Raw genomic sequence first — 17096 nt, forward strand, 5'->3', positions numbered from 1 at the left:
TGAGTCAGAAGGTACAGAGCTCTGCCATTAGGATTATATCAACTTCCTTCTTGATACAGAGGTTAAAGTGAAGAAGACAAAGACATTTATACACTAGCTGACCTCGTTAGATGGACTGTGTTGGATCCCTGCTTCTCCGTCGCTGTTCTTCTGTTAGTAGCGTTCTATTGTTACCTAGCAACCTAAAAGGACCAGCGCTGGCGCTCTTTCTGTGGCGCTGGACCAGCGGCCGAACCCGGCGGCCATCTTGGAGACGAGGAAAAAAAAGAAGACAGCCATGTAAGTCCCGACTATTAATTATTTCTTTTACACCAGGAAGCATAGTTATACTTTTTGAATACCGTTTATATGTCTCTGTTTGACGACGTTTTCTGGACAGGATCGCCTAATTTGTTCTCCAAATGCTCCCTCTATCACGTTCCCCAGAATTCATCAATTAGGTACTTAGAAACTACTTTGTTCTTTGCCTTGGGGAGACAAATAAATAAAAATAAAGGTGCTACTGACAGCAGATGTAGGCTATAGTTGCAGGTCGTTTTGGGTGTTATTATGCTAGGTATGTAACAAATATTTAGAAGCGTTGCATGTAAAAATGTAGATTAAAATTAGGAAAGTTACAGCGTTTTTTTTTTTTTTTTTTACGAAATTCTAGGATAGGCTAATTTATACGGTACGGAGCATGGGGGAATTTTTTCTCTTTTGCGTCCCCACGCAGTACTTTTGCGTTCGCTCGCACAGTAAATGCAAATGCAGTAAACGCAGTGACTGAATGCAAAATGCACACCACAATTTTCAGAGTTTTATTTGTAAAACAATTTTGAAAACCCTGCATTAATTTTCTTCCACTTTACAAGTATGAACTACTTTCTGTTGGTCTATCTTAGAAAATTCCAATAAAATACACTGCTCAAAAAAATAAAGGGAACACTCAAATAACACACCCCAGATCTGAATGAATGAAATATTCTCATTGGATACTTTGTTCTGTACAAAGTTGAATGTGTTGACAACAAAATCACACAAAAATCATCAATGGAAATCAAATTTATTAACCAATGGAGGCCTGGATTTGGAGTCACACACAAAATTAAAGTGGAAAAACATTCAAAAGTGACCAAAACATCAGCCAGAAAGAATAGGTACTGAGAAGTGGTCTGTGGTCCCCACCTGCAGAACCACTCCTTTATTGAGTGTGTCTTGCTAATCGGCAAAGATTTCCCCCTGTTGTCTATTCTATTTGCACAACATCATGTGAAATTGATTGTCAATCAGTGTTGCTTCCTAAGTGGACAGTTTGATTTCACAGAAGTTTGATTTATTTGGAGTTATATTGTGTTGTTTAAGTGTTCCCTTTCTTTTTTTTGAGCAGTGTAGCATTGGTATGGTTTATTTGTCATATGCAGGTTAACACGCAGTCAACAATGCGATGAAATGCTTAGGATAAGAAGAAGTCACTATGAATAACAAAAGCACTAATGGCGTGCAAAAAAAAGTACAGATCATGCAGCAGCAAATGGCAAATAAAGTGTCACAGATGTGGTTTCATGCAGTATTATTGTCCAGAGTTCAGTAGTTTGACAGCTTGTGGATAATAACTGTCTTTAAGTCTTATTGAAGATCCTTTTATTTAAGGCCGATTTCAAAATAAAACTCAATAAATCTCAAAAACGCCCGTAGTGTTTGTTCCATTTTTGCAGTTAACTGGTTTGGAAACTATCCCACAAAGTATTGCAAGATAATGCAAAGACTATTGCGTGAGAACGCAAAAGTATTGCGTGGGGACGCAAAAAGGAACATTCAATTCAATTCAGTTTTATTTATATTGCGCCAATTCACAACACATGTTGTCTCAAGGCACTTCACAACAGTCAGGTACATACATTCCAATTAATCCTGTCCATTGAACAGTGCAGTCAGAGTTATTTATTTATTTAAATTGGATAGAAAGTCTGCATCCAGTCAGTGACTTGCAGCATTCACTCCTCCTGGATGAGCATGTAGAGACAGTGGACAGTCACTGGCGTTGACTTTGCAGCAATCCCTCATACTGAGCATGCATGTAGCGACAGCGGAGAGGAAAAACTCCCTTTTAACAGGAAGAAACCTCCAGCAGAACCAGGCTCAGTGTGAGCGGCCATCTGCCACGACCGACTGGGAGTTTTAGAGTACAGAGCAGAGACACAAAGAGAACAAAGAAGCACTGATCCAGGAGTACTTTCTATGGGAAGGAAAAGTAAACGTTAATGGATGTAGCTCCTTTAGTCGTTTCACCTAGAAAGAAAGAACAGATAAACTCTGAGCCAGTTTTCAAGGTTAGTCTGAAAGAGAGCACATATAGTTTGTTACAGTTAAACTCAGTCAATTGCCATGTCTAGGAACATTTGAAAAGCTGTGACCCCAAACAGAATATTTATCACAATTCTAGGATCTATTGCCATAAAGCTTCCAGGAAATGCTTTTTGACTGCTGTTCTAACCTTTGCAGCGATTGGAAGAAATAAATCACTTACCTGACAAATAGTCAAAAGGTCAGGCAACTGTGAAGCATGAATAAAACATGTCTTCAGCTTGGATATTTTTAATGTAAATCTTGTAGGTAAAACAATTTAAAGGATTTCTATTTCTTTTTAATCTAATCACCTTAACAGTAATTGTCAAAACAAGTTGAAAATTTAGAAAAGATTTTCAAACTATAGTGTGCAACCCCACTTATACTATTTTTGCTTGGGTTAGAAATGCTCATGCATCACATCAGTTGATTTTTGGTATATACATTGACACTGTGGTTTGTGACTGATCAATTCTAAAGTCTGCAAGGTGTGCAGATACACCTACATCTATGGGATTCTACTATTTCGTGATAACACTCGTTTTAAATGGTTTAGAGATTAATCTTTGCAATTATCTGACTCAACGTACCTGATCAAAGGACCAAGTTTACAAATTATACATAGTTCATAAAAAATGTATAACCAAAAATAATCCCACCTAGCTTCAATATCCATATACTTCTTGTTTTTCATTTTCCCCCAGGAATATGGCATTGTGATCTAAAACAAATTCTGTAATCTCTCATGCAATGCAAAAAGCCTTTACCCACAGCAATACAAGCTTCCATCTTCTGATCACACACAGTACATTATCAAAAGATATTTACTCAAACTGATTGTTAGGGTATGATAAGCTTCTTAAAAGGTATGTTGACCTTAAATATCAATGCAATAAAGCTGGTGTCATTTGCTTTTTCCTCTTTTGTAACAAAGGGTACTGTTCAGGCTAAAATTGTTTCAGAACACTTTTTTTTCTCTTTTAAATACACTGCCTGGCAAAAAAAAAAAAAAAGTCCCCACCTGGATTTAACTAAGCAAATAGGTATGAGCCTCCCATTGGATAATTACTGCATGGGCGATTATGTTTCAGCTGGCAACACATTATTTAACCCCAACTGGTGCAATGAGTTGCTTCTCATTTCTTAAACAAGCATGTCGAAAGACACATCCTGTGGTCATGGAAAAGATGCCAGCCTGTTTCATAAGGGTCAAATCATTGGCATGCATCAAGCAGAGAAAACATCTAAGGAGATTGCAGAAACTGCAAAAATTGGGTTAAGAACTGTCCAACGCATTATTAAAAACTGGAAGGATTGTGGGGACCCATCGTCTTTGAGGAAGAAATGTGGCCAGAAAAAAAATCCTGAATGATCGTGATCGGCGATTACTTAAACGTTTGGTAAAATCAAATCAAAGAAAAACAACAGTAGAACTCCGGGCTATATTTAATAATGAAAGTAAGAGCATTTCCACACGCACAATGCGAAGGGAACACAAGGGATTGGGACTGAACAGTTGTGTAGCCTTAAGAAAACCACTAATCAGTGAGGCTAACCAGAAAAAAGGCTTCAGTTTGCTAGGAAGCATGAAGACTGGACTCTGGAGCATATGGAAGAAGGTCATATGGTCTGATGAGTCCAGATTTACCCTGTTCCAGAGTGATGGGCACATCAGGGTAAGAAGAGACGCAGGCGAAGTGATACACCCATCATGCCTAGTACCTGCTGTACAAACCTGTGGGGGCAGTGCTATGATCTGGGATTGCTGCAGTTGGTCAGGTCTGGGTTCAGCAACAGTATGTGTTCAAAGAATGAGGTCAGCTGACTTCCTGAATATACTGAATGATCAGGTTATTCCATCAATGGACTTTTTCTTCCCTGATGACATAGGCATATTCCAAGATGACAATGCCAGGATTCATCGGGCTCAAATTGTGAAAGAGTGGATCAGGGAGCATGAGACATTCTCACACATTGGATTGGCCACCAGAGTCCAGACCTTAACCCCATTGAGAATCTTTGAGATGTGCTGGAGAAAGCTTTGTGCAGCAGTCGGACTCTACCATCATCAATGCAAGATCTTGGTGAAAAATTAATCCAACACTGGGTGGAAATAAATTTTGTGACGTTGCAGAAGCTTATCGAAACAATGCCACAGCAAATGCGTGCTGTAATCAAAGGTAAAGGCAGTCCGTAATATTAGTGTGTGACCTTTTTTTTGGCCAGGCAGTGTAGATCCCATTCTCACCATATCTCCCTTCATGTTCCACTCATCTACTGTTAAATATAGGGCCTTAATGTTTTTCCCCAAACATTAAATAAACTGTAAACATTTAGTTTGACAAACTAAATAACAGAAGCAGGTTGCTTTCATTTATGGTTATAAAAATACAGAAACAAAAATGAAGCTTCAGTTTAATTTGAAGTACACATACACATTGGATAAGGGTTCATAACTCATCGACAATGAAGCTGTAACCCTACACTTTTTTGTCAAGCATGCAAAAAAGTAAAGAATAGGACACATTTTATGTTGGGATGTGGACTGAAAAGAGAGTCCAGGATTTATTGTTAAATGGACATAAAACCTGTATGTAGACTGGTCATGGTACACAGCTCAGCAGACGTGATGAATCAGAAATCTCCTATTATTGTAAATAATGTAGATATGTTCTAAACGTTGATACAAAAAACTGTACACAATGTGAAATAAACTCAAAATAATATGGAACACTGCATTTGGTCTTCTAAACAGAGTAATGTGTAGACACGATAAAAACAAACATGGTTATTTACTGAGGTAACATCTGTAGAAGATCGAGGAAAAATTTAAAAAACGAAGGAGAAGTTAAGGCCCTGCCATAAAGTCCATACGTTAAAAGTTTTATATCTAAAAACATTTAAAATCCAAATGCCTTACAGGCATGTAAAATACTTTTAAAATTGACTTGACATAAAAGCTGCAAACACTCAATATTACCTCTGACAAATAAGTACCAAGATGAAATTTGGTGGATACAGAGCATGTACAAGTGCCAACGCTGAGGTACAATGTGTTTTACAGTGAGTGAAAAGTCCCCTTTATACCATGTGATTTATATTCTAAAAAAGAATGTGCAAAAGAAATAGAAAAGTGTCTCTTATTTTGTTTCCTCTAAGGTTGGCAGCTCACTTCTCTCAGGGTTTATACTCATTCCCTTTGGGGGGTACTTTTAACTCTGGCTTTAGTTGGGCTTTTGTAAAGCTTTGCAGCCTTTTTGTGTTGGCATTTTCCTCCCACTCATAACAGTGGTTCACCCGTGCACAGCTCAGTTGACAAGGCAGCTCATCCAGGATCACTGAGTAGTATTCAATGAGCTCAGCAATGGAACTGAATTCTGTTTTGCATTTCTGCGACAAAGAAAAACAAAAATCACAATTAAAATTAGCAATAAGATTGGAAATATTTTGCAGTGTTGTTTTTTAATTTTTATTTTAAACCTTTTCAAGAAAAATGAAAAGAATTCCTTCTATTTTTCTTGCAAAACGCTTGCAACTATGTCAACATACAGCTAGGTTGGTTTGGATAGCTTTTTCCCTTAATAAATGAAAATATCATTTACAAAAATACTTTTGTATTAACCAAGGTTATATGTAAACCATAAATAGAAAAAAATCTATAAGGGGTAAAATACTTTTTCAAAGCACTGTACCAATTAGGTAACCGTGCCAATTTAACCATTGTTTGTGTACATTTTTAATATCCCAGTTTAGTAACAAACAAGTAAAGCAACCATAAGTTATGACGATTACCTCCAACATGAATTTCCCTTTACGAGGGTTTTCTATGAGGTGGGTGACCAGGCCAGAGGGGAAGCGAATAATGAGAGAACCATGTTTAGGTTTTTTAGGATGTGGGCACAAAAGGTATGATCCCAGAACATCATCTGCAAGGAGGGAGTAGCAGCTGTCACTGCAACCAAGGAGAGAAAACCACTGATGTATTAATGACATAAAGAAATCAGTGAAGGCAAGATACTTTAAGAACTTTGAGACACTTGCGTTGCGAGACCAGCCCAACACCACACTACTTGAGCCAATGCTTCTTCTGTTTCGGCTAAGCTTGGAGCCCGCGATCTCCTCACTGGCACTTTGTCTTGACCTTTTTCTGTTTTAAACATAAGAAGAAAATGCGTAGTCAGTTTGGATTTCTTTTATGCCATGTGTATCGTTTGTGTTGAAAGGCAACCAGTGTGTTCTGCACAGTAACATTTGTTAAAGTAAACCAAACAGTGACGAGCTTCGAGGAAATGTTTAACCCATGTGAGATTTCATCATCCACAATGCACCACGACAGTGATTGACAGCCCTGCACATAAAACCAAGGGATCTGCTTTACCTAATCATTTCTTTGACTCTTGATAGAGCTCTGTGAACTCTTGGCCCACCTTGTGACACACTCATGTCCTCCTGAACGCTGAGCTGTTTGAGTGGTGTGAAAGTGAAGGAGCGGTAAGCCCCAGAGCGTAGTCCTTTGGTGCGGATGACTTTCTTGCGCATCAATGAGGGAGTGAAGGGTGAAAAAACTTCATCCTGGGTGCCATGAAGGTCATTGGAGGACTTCTTCGATTGCTAAAAAAAAAAAAAGTAACTGGTGCATGTGGTTACAATTTGAGACACCTAAATCTAACTTAAACCTTGAGGGTTGTATATAACCAAGCTTTATTTAATTACAAATAAATAACATGTTAAGCAAATTGTAATTTTCAGAATTGTATGTGTCAAACAACACACAAAACGTTTCATGCAGGTCTTGCACGTCTTGTGTAAATTATTGATTTTATTATTTCAGAATTTAAATAAATGTTTAGTCGAGGTAAGAATGAAGAGGTGAGGTTCCACACCATTGTGCTCAACAGCAATCCTCGAAAGGGGGCTCTTCTGAAGGAAACCAGGGCGCTGACGCTAAGAGGGAAGCCGTGGTTGAGCAGCGAGGGCTTACGTTGAGGCAATGACCCAGAGGAATGTTCTTGTGCTTCTTCTGGATGTTTCTCCAAATAAGACAACTGGAAACATCGGCAGAGCAGCAGGTTCAGGAATTGGGCCTGTAAGAGGGAAGGCAGACACAAAACTAAACAGGTGAGCTCTACTGGTACCAGGATGGCATACTTTAGACATGACTCATCTCATTTGTCAGCTTTTTCCTTGGTTCTCCAGCCTATAACATGTAAACTGATTCTGACAGACTATTTTGTATGATTTCTTAAGTTCTGGGAGGAAAGTAGGATTACTAAAAGCTATAAAAAAGACTGTTGAAACATCTGAAGAGGGTGCCGGAAGCCAATTCCAGTTACCGTGCAGAGCATGTTGTTTAATCTGCACTCTCATTTGTTCTGGCCACAGTACCATTGAAACCAATGATTAACTCATGATTCAGTCATTTGCAGTTTCAGGAGCCAGGTGTAACAGGTTCTCCCAAACTCAATTCAATTCAATTCAGTTTATTTATATAGCGCCAATTCACAACACATGTCGTCTCAAGGCACTTCACAACAGTCAGGTACGTATATTCCAATTAATCCTAATCATTGAACAGTGCAGTCAGATTTAGTTATTTATTCAAATTGGATAGAAAGCTTTTCTGTCTAAGGAAACCCAGCAGATTGCATCCAGTCAGAGACTTGCAGCATTCACTCCTCCCAGATGAGCATGTAGAGACAGTGGACAATCACTGGCGTTGACTTTGCAGCAATCCCTCATACTGAGCATGCATGTAGCGACAGTGGAGAGGAAAAACTCCCTTTTAACAGGAAGAAACCTCCAGCAGAACCAGGCTCAATGTGAGCGGCCATCTGCCACGACCGACTGGGGGTTTGAGAGAACAGAGCAGAGACACAAAGAGAACAAAGAAGCACTGATCCAGGAGTACTTTCTATGGGAAGGAAAAGTAAATGTTAATGGATGTAGCTCCTTTAGTCATTTCATCTAGAAAGAAAGAACACAAAAGAGTGAAAGTGGTCATTATGTCCTCTAGCAGCCTACGCCTATAGCAGCATAACTACAGAGATAGCTCATTCCCATAATTATAGTAACCATCTGGTTCTTAGAAAAATAATTTAAATGTTGGCCTGACAGTATGGGATGGAAAAATATCCATTTATTGGATATTTGTGGCATTATTATCATACTAGAAAATTAATTAGGATCATTATGCCTGGAAGGCTAAATTGTTACATACTACTGTATTAATAATAGAACACTTTTTTTGTTTCTTGATGCTGAAAACAAATATATTATTTTAGACAAACTAATTTTTATATAAATTCTTGTAAAACAGAAGATTGCCCATAAAGTGATCGTTCATATATAACTGGTGTTTTCATTGACTACAGAATAATAGTAAAAAGCAGACATTAGTGGAGAAGGTTGAGTCAAACTGTGTAAATGTGTGCAGGTTCACTGTTAAAACAACATGCTTTTGGAGGTTTTATGACTTTACAGCAACTGTTTATCTATGCCCAGTGCTGCTGCTATTTCTTGCTTTCTAACTGAAGCACAATGCATCTACAAACAGGCATCATAGGCATCAGCACAGGTCTTAAAACTTCATTTTTAAGATTCTGGTCTTTTTATGTTGGATGAATCTGGTTTTAACGCTAGAATAAAGCACTACTGATTGTAATTCTGTATTTTAAAAACACTTGACTAATGTTACCTTCACCTTTACCTTGAGATTTGGGCTTTTATGATGTCCACTCTAAAAATATTGACCATGGTGTCCTTAAGCCTATTTGTAACTAAAATGACTGTAGGTTTAGGGTCATTAATATTTGGCAGACCCAGATGCACTCTAGCTTTAACTTTGGCTGATGTCTTGAGATGTTGCTTCAATATTGCCACATAATGTGCTTTTTTTCATGAATCCATCTACTGTGTCAAGTGCACCAGTTCCACATGCAAGCCATCCACACATGACACTGCCACTGGACTTCACAGTTGGCATGGTTCTCTCAGTCTTTCCAGTGTCCTCTTTCTTCAAATAGTTGTATTTTAGTTTCTTCGGCCCACAGGACATGTCTCCAGAATTTTGTGTCTTTGCCCCTAAGTGCATTTGCGAACAGTTATCTGACTTTTTCTGGTGCTTTTGGAGTAGTGGCTTCTTCCTCTCTGAGTGATGTTTCAGCCCATGTTGCTACCAGAATTATCTGACAGCGGATGATGCTCTCTTACGACCTTTGTATGGCATCTTCACAAAGTATTTTGCTTTTTTCTATGGACACAGAACTCCTCTCCTTTCAAATGATATGATCCTGGACACTCCCATGGTGTTTATACTTGGAGAAAATGGTTTGAACGGATGAACGTAGTACCTTGACTCATCTGGAAATTTTACCAAAGGATAAGCCAGACTTGTGGAAGTCCACACTCCTCTTCCTAATATCTTGTCTGCTTTCTTTAATCTATTTTTGGCGTCACAGGAGGAAGAAGGGTGTTTGAGATCTTGTCTTAAAATACATCCAAAGATGTGCCTCCAATGAACTCAAATGTTGTTAATTGAACCCCAGAAGCTTACAAAGCAATGACATAATCACCAGGGCTTTCCCAAAATGTTTAAAGGCATAACAGCCTTACCGTATGTAAACCTCTGACGCTGAAGGAAGTAATAAAAGAAAATCTATTAAAATTATCTCTCTTAGAAATAATTTAATCCTACCTGACCTAAATAGGAAAGGTTTATTCTGATTTAATGTCAAGCAGAGAGGAAAAAAAGCCCAATATTTTTTATACAGTGTGTACAAATATCTGATTTCAACTCTTATGTCCGTTCTTCCTCAATATAAGATTTTGAATTTGGCTTTTGTTTTAGATCTTCTTCAATATGACACACAAATCTTTTACAGAAAACAAACCAAGTTGTTTTAACTTGTGCAATTTCCTGATAAAAACACTGTGGACCTCAGATGTGTCATCTTCAGGGTGACAAATGTTCTCTCCAAAATTACAGGTTATGCCCCAACATAGTTATTCTCTATGCAGAAGACCATTATCAGAGGTTATCATATGATATGCAGTTTTTGCTACAGTCTGCATGCCCCCTCATGTTAATTATATCACTTGACATCTCTCATACAAAGTGGTGCCAGTAGCCAGAACTCATCCTTGCAGCCTTTGGTGAAAATTCAATCCATATCCAATCCAAAAGGCTTCCCATGTTGCCAGTTAGCCATCTGGAGCTGTTTCCTTGTCATTTTTTCAAATTACTTGAGTGTCTGGTTGAAATCAAATACATTTGTCTGTAATTTCTAAATGTCTTTATGTTTGTTACTCAAGCTACTGAAAAGTGTTAATGTTTAAAGCAGGTTAAAGTTTTATATCTTGTATGAGTTTGAATCTGCTAATATCAAGTACAAAAGTTCCTAAAATACATTCGCACAATTTCTCTGAAAATGCACAGAGCAACCTTTTAATATTCCCCTTTTTTTTTTTTACAGTGAATGTGAAGAGATTCCTTACCGCCCGTGCATGTCTTGCTTTAAAGACATGGCAGTAAAGTTGACCATCGGTGCTGCCTGGGTTATGGGAGACGAAGGCAAACTGGGCATCTGTTGGGCGGGCAGTGGACAGAGAGACTCTTCGCAAAGCATGGGCCATGAGGAGGGTCTTTGGACCAGGAAGATGTCACAGATGCACACAAACAGAAACAGAAAGGTTAATTTGTTTGAAATCACATTTAAAACGATGCAGGTCAGGACAAAGTGCTGTAAACCCGAAAATCAAGCCATGAGCTGTAACTGAAACAGGTTGGAGCAAGTTGTTATACTGGATGTTTTTTTTTTTTTTTACAAAACAACCACACTTACCATGTCATCCTCATCATACATCTTCACCCCTTTGAGGGAGAACTTTAGGGTCACTGGCCTGCTTCTCTCGCATGCCTGATTGACAACAAGCTCTGCATTAGTTATTTTCACAACTATGACTCAAATGTCAGCAAAGGGCTCACCTTTAAGTACTTCAGTTGTGTGTGCAGTTGCTTCATCTGATCATCCAAACAGCAGTCATCCACAAGAAATGAGCCAACATACTGATCCAGAGAAAAGTTTAAGAAAACAAACAGTTGCACTTACATACATACATAAACGGGAGTTCATACCTCTGCTGATCGTGTCACTGTACAATCTTCTCTGGCCGGTGCCTCTCCCATACTGTCCGTTTTATCCAGCAACAACTACAGCCTCGCCAAGAAAAATACATTAAATATTGTTCTGGATGCTGTTTAAATTTAGCACATTAAATCCTGGTAACGGCGCATTTTTCTCCCCTTTAAAGATCTAAAAAACGATATATAGCCTACTGTGAAACTGAGCGAAGGATCACTGCGCTCACCCCGCCTACTTTAGCACGTCTGTCATCACTACAGATTGGGTTTTGTTAATCTAATTTTTGTTTTGTTATTACTGAGCAAATATACATCAAAATCACCCGATATGCAAGAGAAATAAAGGAATGCGTAACGTAAACGAAAGCTTTCAGCAGTTTCGACTGACAGTTGACAGAGAAGTCTCGACTTCATAGTCGGCTCGGAAGTCGCAGAAAAAGCTTGAAAATCACAGATACTCACAGTTCCGAGTCGGAACCTCTACCTCCTCCAACCCCCGTCTTCTTCGCGTCTTGTAAGTAAGCAGACACACTGAGGTCCGCTTCGACTTTACCTGCGGCTGCTCAGGTGTGCAGTCGGACCGGGGCGGGGCTCTATGGAAGGAGGCGAATATGAACACTTCTCCCAAGATATGGAAGACAGCGGAAGACGACGCTTTGAGTCAACCCCCACCCCCAGCTGTTTCTTTCCCACAAACATTCCTCCTTATTGCTCAACACAAAAACTCAGGAAAGGTCACAATGAAAACATAAGAGCAAGTCCTCCTCCGTAAAAGTAATCTGGCCTGACGTGTTTTGGTTTAACTTCCTAAAAGTATTATTAAGGGTCAAAACAAAGCAAACAACGAAACCACTAAACAACAAAAACGAGCAAAGTTCCTCATGTTGTTGCAACATGAGACTTTTTTTATTTGTTGTTTACGTTTGCCTAATTTCTAAAGATCCGCGGTGCCCCCAAGTGGCAACAGCATCCCACCCCCCTCAATATTATCCAGTACAGATTAAGGTCATAATGTTATGGCTGATGGACACTATGGTATTCTAGAAGCATCTCAATAAATTAGAATATCATCAATTCATTTCAGTTTATTTACTACCGATTCACAACTAATCTTGTCTCAAGGCTCACTTTACAAAAGAAAAAAAAAGTTTACACCAGTCATACAGATTCCAACTCAGTTACATAATCCTAGAGTATTAAATAATGCAGTAAAGTTTAATTTATTAATCAAATTAGTTTAAAGTTTTCTGTCTGAGGAAAGTTGGCAGATTGCATGGACTCACTGACTTGCAGCATTTACTCCTCCAGGATGAGCATCCAGCGACAGTGGACTGTCGCTTGTATTGTGTCGTTGACTTTGCATCCATCCCTCATATTGAGCATGCATCAGAATCAGCTTTATTGCAAGTTTGTACAGACAAACAAAGAATTTGACTTCAGTACACTTTGCTCTCAGTAAGGATTATTTTTATATATATAAAAGTGGAAATAAAGAATAACTTTTTAAATGTACATATATACACAACTGACTGTACAATAGAATGTAATGTAAGATCAGTTCAAGTATGCGTGCTGTTGCTTCTGGACTCTGGCTGTCAAATGTTCATCAGAGAAACAACCTGGTGGAAGAAACTGTCTCTGTGGTGGCTGGTTTTAGCAAGCAGCGCTCTGTTGTGCCAACCTGAAGGTAAAAGTCTAAACAGTGTGTGTGGGGTCTGCAGAGACTTTAGCTGCCCTTTTCCTGAACGTAGACCTTTATAGGTCCTGGATAGAGGAAAGTTCAGCCCTGATGATCCTCTCTGCAGACCTGATTGTTCATCGCAGTCTGGACCTGTCCTGTTTTGTGGATGAGCCAAACCACACTGAGATGGACAAAGACAGGACAGACTGAATTATGGCAGTATAGTAGACAGCCAGCAGCTCCTGTGGAAGGTTGTACTTCTTAAGTTGCCTCACGAAGTACAGTTTCTGCTGGGCCTTCTCTTGAACATTGTCTATGTGTGAAGACCATCTCAGGTTTCGAGAAATGGTGGTTCCTGGGACCCGGAAGTGGTCCACAGTAGATACAGTGTTGCTGAGGATGGTAAAGGGGGGGTTTATGGGTAGGGTGTGCTCCGAAAGTCCTCCATCATCTCCACAGTCTTGAGTGGGTTATGTTCCAGGTGGTTCTGACCACACCAGTGTACCAGCCAATTCACCTCCTGTCTGTTTGCAGACTCATCACTGTCCTGGATCAGTCCAATAACAGTGGTGTCATCTGTGCATGTAGTGACAGCACCAAGGAAAACTCCCCTTTAATAGGAAAAAACCTCCAGCAGAACCAGAATCTGGCTCGATGTGAGTGCTGGTCTGCCACAACCGAGTAGGGATTTGAAAAGACGGACCATCCACACACAAAAAACACAGAAGCATTCATTCAGGAGTAGTTTCTATTTTAAAGAAAAGTGAAAAGTTAATGGCAGTGGTAGCTCCTTTAGTGATTTCATCTAGGAGAGAAACAGGTAAGCAGAAAAGCTCTGAGCCAGTTTTCAAGTCTATAGGATAAAAGAGAGCACATAGTCGCAGTAAAAGCTCAGCCAGTAGCTATGTCTAGGAGAGAAATAGGGTTAAACACTGAAAGACAGGACCAGGTGTATCATCTGTTGAATGAAGCAGAACATTGATTTGTTGGCAGCAGTAGCTCAGCCGATGCTTCTCCAAAAAGGTGTCAGTTAAACAGAACACCAGGCCAGGTGTAGCTTCTATGACAAGAAAAAACAGAATATAAAGTTAAATGCTAAAATAACAGCAAATAATGCAAAATTGGAGAGTAGCAGGTGAATGCAGAAGGAGGAAAAATTGTCAGTATGTTCTCTAGCAGCCTACGCCTATGGCAGCATAACTAGAGAGATAGCTCAGAATAATCTAGGCCAGTCTAACTATATGCTTTATCTAAAAGGAAGGTTTTGACCCTTGTCGCAAACATTGACAAAGTGTCTGCCAAAAAGACTGAAACCGGGTGCTGCTTCACAGACAGTTTTCAAATGTTTATTGTGCCTGAGCAGCAAAAGCGGTGCAAAGGCCTGTTGAAACTGTTCTGTTTATTATTATTTTCCTGACAAATGAATTGGCTTTTTGGAGGCCTTAACATGTATGAAAACTCACCAAACTTTACCCAAAATTGTCCCCGCGTGACGTTTTTGTATTTTAATGGAATCAAAAATGGCCAAATGGCTCCACAGCACTCCCTAAACTGAGATAGGCCAACTGGTTTATTGTAGAGATTTGAAATGGAGCTATGCCCTAAAACCAACAAGAAGTCGCCCATTTTGGGTCAAAGGGTCATTTTTGGGCGTTTTTGACATTCCATGAACGTCTTTACATTGTATACTTTAACTCCTCCACCTAGGGATTTAGAGATTTTGAGCTATTGGGTTCAAATATGGTCAGTGTGCACTTAAGGAATGTGGGATTAAAAGTTATTAAAATTATGATTTTCCTACATGTAACTTTCATATAGAAAAGCTGAATTAGGCCCAACTTGTTATGACTGATCCCTCTTAGGTGACCAACAATCCTATGTGGTCAAATGCTGATATCATCAAAGCCATCACCCCTGAGAACCAGAAATCACTTTTTCACTTGGAAAGGTCCCTCTCTGACCGTCTTCACTCAATTAACTTTAAATTGTGTCACAAGACAGATAACAATTTGGTCTAACTTGGTTTGGACACTGTATGCTGAAAAAAAAAAGTATCTTGGTACCATGGTTCAAACCACACAGGAAGTCAGTCCTTTTGGATGAAAGCCGCCATTTTCTCTCGTTTACACACGTCGTATGTGAGCAAACTCCTTCTCACAACTTTTCACATACAGACTTCAAAATGATTCAGTATAGTTTTAAGGCATTGGGGATAAAACCTTATCAAAAGCTTTTTGCTACATGACAGCATGTGGGTGAGGCCAAGCTTTAAAGTCTGACTTCTCATCATAAAAGACAAAACTGTGATAACTTTAACACAAGCTCACAGCAGCACCAAACTTTGTGTGTAATCTCAGACCATCACTGGTCATATTTACATGCTCACGTTTAGACCCGCTTAGAACAGGAAGTCACCTGTTTCACTGGTGGATGTCCTTCTTTTAAACTCTGACTCTTACAAGTTTCAAGCACAGTTATCACACAGAACAAGGTGTTGAATCCTGCTGGGAACAGTTATTGCTGGCTGTACTCTGTGGGCGTAGCAAATTATTATATCTTGCCATTTGCATTCATATGCCTCTAAATAATGTTTTTTAATAAATAAATAAAAAAGATTAATACAGAAATGTTGGCATAGTGAAAAAAAGTGTTTCCATGCACTGCACAGTAAATATTTTCACAGTACTTGGTAGGGGCCCTTTGGCATGAATTACTGATGGTGTTAAGGTAGTCTGGGTTGCTTTAACAGCGGCCTTCAGCTAGTCAGCAATGTAGGGTGTGGGGTAACTCTTCTTCTTTCTCTTGACAATAGCTTCTCAAAATGTCCTGGTAGACAGCTGCTCTGACTTTGGACTTAATTAAACACAGTGAACCAACACCAACAGAAGACATTGCTCCCCAATAATCACCAACTGTGGAAACTTTGGACCTCAAGTAACTTGGATTTTGTGCCTCTCCAGTCTTCCTTCATTTAGTTCTAGAAAATTGCTTCTGCAAATTTGAAAAAAAGGGTTGATTTCTTTGAGACAAATTTTTTACCGCCCTACAGCTTAAAAACATGCAGACTGACAATAGTTTGCCTTGAGCTAAATCTAGACCTATACGGGAGATTATAAAATAATTTATCAAATGGAAAAATAATGTAAGGTTGATCGGAGGGTGTGTTCCAACTATAGGGGGATCAGACTCTCCAGCCTCCCTGGTAAGGCCTATCCCAGGGTGAGGAGAATCTGGCCGATAGTCGAACCAGGAGGAGCAGTGTGGTTTTTGTCCCGGTCATGGAACACTGGACTAGCTCTAACCCTCTGCAGGGTACTCGAGGGTTCATGGGAGTTTGTCGCATGTCTTTTGTGGACCTGGAGAAGGCATTCGACTGTGTCCCTCGTGGTGCCCTGTGGGGGGTGCTCCAGGAGTACAGAGTAAGGGGCCCTTTATTAGGGGCCATCCAGTCTCTTTACCAGCAGAGCAGAAGTTTGGTCCACATTGCCGGCACCAAGTCCAACCTGTTCCCAGTGCATTTTGAAGTCTGGCAGGGCTGCCCTTTGTCACTGGTCCTGTTCATAACTTTTATGGACAGGATTTCTAGGTGGAGCCAACGGCCAGAGGGGGTCTGGTTTGGGGACCAGTGGATTTGTCTCTTCTTTTTGCAGATGACGTGGTCCTGCTGGCCCCCTCTAGCCAAGACCTACAGCACGCACTGGGGCGGTTTGCAGTGTGAAGCAGCTGGGATGAAGATGAGCTCCTCAAAGTCCATGGCCATGGTTCTCAACCGGAAAAGGGTGGCTTGTCCTCTTCAGGTTGAAGTTTCTGCTTCAAGTGGAGGAGTTCAAGTATCTTGGGGTCTTGTTCACGAGTGAGGGGAGAATGGAGCGGGAGATCCAGACAGATTGGTGCGGCTGCCGCAGTAATGGGGGCGCTGTAGTAGTGTCGTAGAGCTGAGCCAAAAAG

General features: G+C 39.9%; 1 protein-coding gene and 1 long non-coding RNA gene across 5 annotated transcripts; one reads left to right on the forward strand and one right to left on the reverse strand.

Moving 5' to 3' along the window:
- Window positions 1-153: 153 nt before the first annotated feature.
- On the forward strand, window positions 154-10934 carry LOC124857094. Its single transcript, XR_007035503.1, has 3 exons — window positions 154-279; window positions 7227-7446; window positions 10800-10934. It is a non-coding gene; the product is annotated as an uncharacterized LOC124857094 (long non-coding RNA).
- sh2d5 (SH2 domain containing 5) lies at window positions 4732-12547 on the reverse strand. 4 transcript variants are annotated; one of them, XM_047348210.1, is made up of 10 exons: window positions 11930-12533; window positions 11462-11536; window positions 11312-11392; window positions 11169-11243; window positions 10822-10968; window positions 7212-7412; window positions 6756-6939; window positions 6370-6475; window positions 6121-6280; window positions 4732-5718 (listed from the first exon to the last, which is right to left on the reverse strand). In XM_047348210.1, the coding sequence occupies exons 2-10, from the start codon at window positions 11510-11512 to the stop codon at window positions 5506-5508; spliced, it is 1218 nt and encodes a 405-aa protein (XP_047204166.1). In that variant the 5' UTR covers window positions 11513-11536; window positions 11930-12533; the 3' UTR covers window positions 4732-5505. The 4 variants fall into 4 exon arrangements, with proteins under 4 accessions (XP_047204166.1, XP_047204164.1, XP_047204165.1 ...); XM_047348208.1 differs by having other exon boundaries at window positions 6121-6475; window positions 6707-6939; window positions 11930-12541; XM_047348209.1 differs by having other exon boundaries at window positions 6121-6475; window positions 6707-6939; window positions 11462-11543; window positions 11930-12541.
- Between the last annotated feature and the right edge of the window lie 4549 nt (window positions 12548-17096).

The sequence above is a fragment of the Girardinichthys multiradiatus genome, chromosome 20, assembly GCF_021462225.1.
Source record: "Girardinichthys multiradiatus isolate DD_20200921_A chromosome 20, DD_fGirMul_XY1, whole genome shotgun sequence".
Lineage (NCBI taxonomy): Eukaryota > Metazoa > Chordata > Actinopteri > Cyprinodontiformes > Goodeidae > Girardinichthys > Girardinichthys multiradiatus.

What these genes read in the sequence shown, in the direction of transcription:
- sh2d5 (XM_047348208.1), bottom strand. Translation starts at nt 11,512, where the DNA reads ATGGGAGAGGCACCGGCCAGAGAAGATTGTACAGTGACACGATCAGCA. An exon ending in CACAACTGAAGTACTTAAAG is followed by an intron (nt 11,244 to 11,311) that starts GTGAGCCCTTTG and finishes GTTGTCAATCAG; the next exon opens with GCATGCGAGAGAAGCAGGCC. An exon ending in AAGGGAAATTCATGTTGGAG is followed by an intron (nt 5,719 to 6,120) that starts GTAATCGTCATA and finishes TCTTTGTCGCAG; the next exon opens with AAATGCAAAACAGAATTCAG.